Genomic DNA, 7,087 nt, shown 5'->3' with positions numbered 1-7,087 from the left:
CAAACCCCAGCAATTTTCCTGATCTGGCCCCGAAGGTGCATTTTGCTGAATTTAACTTTAGCTGGAATTTTCTTAACCTTATGAAAATTTTTTTAAGGACTCGCACATGTTCCCCTTCTATTCTAGACTTCGTGATCATATCATCGACATAGACTTCTATCTCTTTATGCATCACGTCGTGGAACAAGGTTACCATGGCTCTCTGATACATCGCTCCCGCATTTTTTAGTCCAAACGGCATCACTTTGTAGTAGAATGTTCCCCACATCGTTATGAAGGTGGTCTTCTCCATGTCTTCAGGATGCATTCTAATTTGGTTATACCCGGAGAAACCATCCATGAAGGAGAACAGCGAGTAACGGGCAGTGTTGTCTACTAAGGTATCAATATGGGGTAACGGGAAATTATCTTTGGGACTGGTTTTGTTCAGATCTCTATAGTCCACACACATTCGCACTTTCCCACCTTTCTTAGGAACAAGGATTATGTTGGCTACCCATTCCGAATACTTGACCACCTGTAAGAAACCAGCATCGAACTGCTTCTTAACTTCTTCTTTTATTTTCAACAAGACATCAGGTCTCATCCTTCGGAGTTTTTGTTGAACTGATTTACATTTTTTCTTTATGGGGAGTCGGTGTACCACTATATCAGTGTTTAACCCGGGCATGTCTTGATAGGACCATGCAAAGACATCCTTGAATTCTTAGAGCAACTCAATGAGATCTCACTTCGTCTCCGCGTCAATACAAGCTCTAATTTTCACTTCTTTTCCCTTCCCTAAGCTCACAACTTCTACCGACTCTTTATAAGGTAGGATCTGCTTTTCTTCTTGCTCTACCATTCTTAACAAATCAGGAGATAAGTTACAGCCTCGATCATCTTCAAAATCCTAAGAATCCTCTATACCCATGTCTTGCTCAAAAGGGGAGTCTGAGTTAGTAGCAATATCGCTCATATCATTAATATCTGGGTACCTGTTATTGAGGTGAAAGTAAATTCAAAGAAAAAATCTAAGAATAATTATATGCACAGTATGTTTATGAATGGAATGGAAAGAATAAAAGAATATTTCCTCAAAATGAGACTGAATGATATATTTCATTGAAATAAGATTTTAGACATATGCCTTTTAAAAAAGATTCTTGTTACTCCTAGGCTCAGAGCAACAAGTGTGTTCTGAATATTACTCTGAATTGACTTTAAAAGTTACAGGGATCTCCTCGGCAGTCCAATTATTTAGAACGCTTCCCGGCTCATAAGGGCGAATGCCTGATGATTTCTCTTTTCCAATTTCTTCCTCAGCTATGGCATTAATGCTTAGATCCCCTAACATCCCTTCTACAGTTCCTTTTCTTGGCGTCCTTCGTTCAGGGTGAATAGTTCCCCCTGACACGAATGTTTTGGATATGTGGGGGAATGTCATGGGTTCCCATTTTGTTTCCTCCCCACTCAAGCGTGCCTTTCTTCTTTCCTGCTTCTTCTCCACCTCTTTCCTCTTTTGCTTTGCATCTAGCCTATATCCCAAGCCAAAGCAGTCTCGTTTGTCCATCAATCTGGGCATCTCCACCCTCCTTTAGAGGTATTTCCCAAGTCTTTTTCCAGGTAGAGCCCCTCTTCCAGCCATCATTTGCAGGCCCATCCTCGTTGTTTTGGATATTCTGGGTGTGGGGATCTTTTTTCCTTCAACAATGAAGGTTGCATTTACAAATTCCAAAGATCAGAATGAACATTCAATTGCTTCTTCTTCTGTCCCTACATAAGGTGCGTCACTAGTTACAGCTGCAATGATGTCCTCCTCTACATTGATGGTTACCAGCCGACCCTCTGTTACCAACTTCAACTTTTGGTGCAACGATGAAGGTACTGCTCCTGCTGAATGAATCCAAGGTCTTCCTAACAAACAATTGTAAGAAGGCTTGATGTCCATTACTAGGAAATCTACCTCATACGTGCTTGGGCCGATTAGGAGGGGTATTTCAATCCTTCCCATTACTCTTCTTTCAGTACCATCGAACACCCTCACTATGTTCTGGCATGTTTTCATGTACGAGCTGTCCACAGGCAACCTATTTAGGATAGATAAGGGTAAGATGTTTAGGGCTGATCCATTATCAATTAGTACCCCTAGCAACATATACCCATTGCAGTGGGTTGTAATGTGCAGAGCTTTGGTCGATCCCATGCCTCCCGACGGTATTTCATCATCATTAAAGAAAATAAAGTTATCAGCGCTTACGTTTCCAACCATACGGTCTAACTTGTTCACAGAGATGTTATTAGCGACGTAAGTTTCATTTAATACTTTCATTAACGCATTGCGATGTACCTCCGAGCTTAAGAGTAATGTTAGCACCGAGATACGAGTTGGCTGCTTACGCAACTGCTCTATGACACTGTATTCACTGTGCTTTAAGAATTTTAGAAACTCCCTAGCTTCGCTCTCCGTTACCGGCTCGTTGACAGGTGATTCAAGTCGGATCGCCTTTTCCTTCTTTTGTTCGACCACTGGGGCTTTTTCTTTTACAGGCTCGGCTTTTGAGGTTGCTAGATCGTAACACCTTCCACTACATATGTAGAAGCCATTATCATTGCTCTCTACTGAAGCATTTATCGGGTTCCTCTCTCCTAGAATTGTCACGTTACAGTCATAATTCCAAGGAACCTTTTTCTTATCCTTATAGGAAAATGGTACCGGTTTTTGAATTATGACTTTCGATGGTATTTGTATCCCTGCTTCGTTGCTCCTTGGCTGTGAAATAATCACCACTGGGTGATTGATCTTCTGGAGCCTTGCTACAGGTCTTTCCTCTGAGGCACAAACCTCTCTTTCTTCAAATTCCTTGAATTCTTCATAAAACTCTATTCCTTATTATCCATCAGATTTTGTACAATGGTCTTGAACACTGCACATTCTTGGATATTATGACCCTTCTTGGCATGGAACTCACAGCAAATTCTGCCCCTTTAGGCCTTTCGTGTAAATCTCGAGTGATTAGACCCCTACATACCATTTGTTCCCAAACACATTACATTGGGGTTCTTACCTCCATCACGTCTGTCTTAATTTTCTTACTTTCATCCTCGGCTATCACATTTACCCCTTTATTCGTATGATCGGGCAACGGGTTTCCTGCTACGTTTGGTCCGGAGGGGTCATCTAACTTTACAATACCCATTTTGATGAGTCTTTCGACCACCTTCTTGAATGCAGTACAATTCTCAATCGAATTTCCCGTTATCCCTGCATGATATTCACATTGAGCATTTGCGTCATACCACTTAGGGAACGGGGGTTGCATGGGTTTTAGATAAAAAGGGGCTACCACATGTGCATTAAATAGATTTTGGTACAGCTCTCTATACGTTATCGGGATAGGTGTAAATTGGGGTCTTTCTGCCCTCGAATTGGACCCCTGCCTCGGAGGGCCTTGATGACTGGTAGCTACCGTCCTTGGTGAACCAACGGTGATTGAGTTTGAATATTCCTTGTTGTATGTGCTCACATTATTTACCTCACCTTCTTTCTTCCTCGAAGTCGGTCTTATAAAGTTTTCCCCCGCATCTATTTTACCATTTCTTACCACGTTTTCAATTATTTCAGCGGTCATCACTATATCTGAGAAGCTCTTAGTGGCGCTTCCCAACATATGGGTGATGAATGGGGCCGTTAAAGTATTGATGAAAAGCATTGTGGTTTCTTTTTCCAAAAGAGGCGGCTGGACTTGCGTTGCCACTTCTCTCCATCTTTGGGCGTACTACCTGAAGCTTTCGTTCTCTTTCTTCTCCATGTTTTGTAGCGTGATCCTATCGGGTGTCATGTCTGCTACATGGCTATATTGTCTCATGAAAACTTGAGCCAAATCTTTCCATGAGCAAATTTGGGCACAACCCAGTTGGTTGTACCATTTAGCCGCAGCTCCGATCAAACTGTCCTGGTTATACTTCTCAAATTTGAGAACATAGTGATGTGGGCTTCAGGACAGCTAGTCTCGTTATACTTCTCAAATTTGGGCATTTTAAACTTAGGCGGGAGAACTAAATCAGGAACCAAACTAAGGTCTTTGGCATCAATCTTGCAACGGTAATCAGCACTTTCCATTGCTTTGAACTTTTCCTCTAACCACCTACACCTATCTTCAAGTTGCTTCGGTAAATCCACCTTTGCCTTCTCTACTTCCGCTACATCGTCCAGATCAGGGACAATAGGGTTTGTTGGATTATCTCCTGGGTTGGACCCTGAGCCTGTCTGGAAATTTATCGGTGTTGAGGCGCCGACTTGGCATTGAGGTCTAATGTGATCACGCACTCCACGTGGACACATATCCGGTTGTGCTTGAGTGTTCGTTGGGGCAAAACCTAGAGGATAAACAGGGTCCTCTTGATCAACTCCCGAATTGATTACAGGACTCTTTCCTTTATCAGCCAATAATTGTGCTAGTTGGCTCATCATAGTTCTTTGGGATTCTAGTGTATCCAATTGTTCTTGCATCTTATCTTGCATTTCTTTTTACATTTGTTCCAACCTTTCTAACCTTTGATCCATTGCTTTTGTCTTCTTTCTTGTGCCGTAAGGATGTTCCAGGATAACTGTCATAGTTTTAATAAATTAGGGCCCTTATTTTGAAACATTAATGCATATGATGCGATGCAAATGAATGGAAGCAAAAAGGTATTGATTCTAATTCAATTTCATTAGAAATACTTGACTAGAAAACAAATTTCTTTACATAAAGTGGATTAGATATACGACTTTGCCTTTATGCTTAAAGCCTTGACTCTCCTAAGGAGCCAAGATAACTCTCTACCCCGACTCGATTCTGATTCATATTTCAAACTCAGCATATCTGCTTGAACCGCTAAGGTTTGCAAATGATCAGCCACTTCCCGCACTTGAGTCACAGCTTCTCCCATAATGTAATCTCTATCTCTAATTTGACTTTGAAAATATTGGAGTTGCTCTTGGCTCTGTTCATTGCGTCTTCAAGAAGTTCTACTCGTAATTCAGAATTTTGCAATGCGTCTTCAAGCTCTCCTATCTTTTCCTTCAATTCTTCAATTTTACTCAAACTTGTTCTTAGCTCGATCATAGAGTTACGGCTACGGCACAAGTGAAGTGACTTTTCTAACTCCGCTACCCGAGATTTTAATCTTACTTCTTCATTTCAGCATTCCAACAAACTTTTCTCCAACGTGCTCTCTCGAGCTTGGGAGTCTTGAAATTTCTTTTCCCATTGATCAGCTTTGGTCTTTTCTTCCTTGATCTCCTGTCGTCATTGCTCCGACATTTTACCTAAACTCGCAGTTCTTATTGACAGACGCAGCTTTTTATAATCTGTTTTTAGACTATCTAAATCCTCTTCAGCCTTGTTCTTCCCTTTCCTTAACTTTTCAACTTCCAACTTGTGGATATCAACATCTAGTCCCAAATGCATCTTTTCCTCTTCTAGCTGCTCTATCTTCTTTCCAAACTTCGAACTTCTTTTTTCGAAGTCTTGTTTGATGATCTCTAATTCTGATGGAACTACTCAAAAATGCTCCTCTATAGATTGAACGTATTCTTTTCTTGGCCTAGGGATGTTATCATTAATCCTCTTACTCCACCACGCATGATATTCGGAAGTTGTCGTTGCTCCTATGGCAATTCTTTTCACCCGACGAATTTGTTTCCAAGCGTCAGACATCTCTCGAATCTTTCCCCTGTAATTATTACCCTTATAAGAAAACTCACACTCGGCCAGCCCTTGCATTGCTGGTATGAACTGTCTTGATCTATATTGTCTTAACACGAGCAGAGGGGTATATCCGACAGCTCTCCAAATTCTAAGTAAGGGGACCCATTCGAAGTCCCCACACCGATACAAAATCTCGTTAGGCACCATCCAATGAGCTCTCCATTCAACCTCTTCATCTTTGAGGTTTCGAAGGATCGTCATCCATCTTTCCTCTGTAATATCATCGCATCTTGGCATTGCCGCTAATTCCTTCAAAGGAGAATAATTTTCTGAGAAAGCTTGACAAGAAACCTTATCCACCTTCCAGAAGTGGCTCTGAAACCAAACTAACAGGAGCTGTGCACAACCAATAAATCTTCTCTCTCCCGTTTTTTGACACGCGCTCAAAGATCTGACCCTCCTATCAAGTTGATCGAACAAATCTGTAACTGCTTCGTCTATATGCCCTAACACTTTAGGAAAAATAACCAACCCGTAGATACTTAAAGTAAAAACATCGACCTTCTTCTTCGTATCAAGGTGTGCTAAAATCTGATCTCGCAAACTTTTCCAAATGATACATCAGTTTTCTCCGTTTTGTTTGATTCGTGCCGTGACCCATTGCTCGCTCATTCCGGTGATTTTCGTTAACTTCTTTGTAAAAGTTAGAACATTGGCAGCTCTAAACTTTTTCCACTTGGATTCTCGGACAATGAAGCAAAGCTGTATATTCCTCCACAGTAGGCACCATGTCTACCTCCCCGAAGGTGAAGCAGCTATAATCAGAATTCCAAAATTGGGCCAGAGCTCGAAATAAATGCTCATCCACCTTGATGTCCAGCAAGTAGGGCAAATCACCATAATTATAGAAAAACAACTGTTTGACTTCATCATCCCATTGAGCCCAAATTTCTTTCAACTCTTGAAGATTATTCTGAGTTACGTTGATACTAGTGAAATCCCATAATTCTGATGTGTACCCCATCGTCAGACTATCACCTTTCTCGAGTTACGTTTTTTCTGACCATATTCGGATAACCGCATTATCTTCCACTTTATAAAGAAATTCACTTTCCATGATTAGCTTTTCTATCTAGTAACCGAATGTGAATCACCGCCTTTTAATGAAATGCCATGTAGTCAAAATGCCATGCAGTCAAAATAAAACAACAAGTTAGTATCAAAATAAAACTCAATACAAGCAAGAAATACTAAAGCACCTATTTGGGTATCTACTAGGGGTTCGAAGTGGTTCTTACCTAGGGTGGGTTCCTAAGGTTCACTATATGTGGTTTGGTTCTAAAGTAAAGGTACCCGAACCAACAGATTCCTCAATCCTCACCCATTATAGGCTCATACGAACCGAGTTCGGT

General features: G+C 41.2%; 1 protein-coding gene across 1 annotated transcript; it reads right to left on the bottom strand.

Annotated features, from left to right (window-relative positions):
* Positions 1-1,720: 1,720 nt before the first annotated feature.
* On the bottom strand, positions 1,721-3,611 carry LOC107907246 (uncharacterized). Its single transcript, XM_041100018.1, has 2 exons — positions 3,048-3,611; positions 1,721-2,842 (listed from the first exon to the last, which is right to left on the bottom strand). The coding sequence occupies exons 1-2, from the start codon at positions 3,609-3,611 to the stop codon at positions 1,721-1,723; spliced, it is 1,686 nt and encodes a 561-aa protein (XP_040955952.1).
* Between the last annotated feature and the right edge of the window lie 3,476 nt (positions 3,612-7,087).

The sequence above is a fragment of the Gossypium hirsutum genome, chromosome D08 (genome assembly GCF_007990345.1).
Source record: "Gossypium hirsutum isolate 1008001.06 chromosome D08, Gossypium_hirsutum_v2.1, whole genome shotgun sequence".
NCBI classification, from domain to species: domain Eukaryota; kingdom Viridiplantae; phylum Streptophyta; class Magnoliopsida; order Malvales; family Malvaceae; genus Gossypium; species Gossypium hirsutum.
This window is presented reverse-complemented; position numbering and strand designations above follow the sequence as displayed.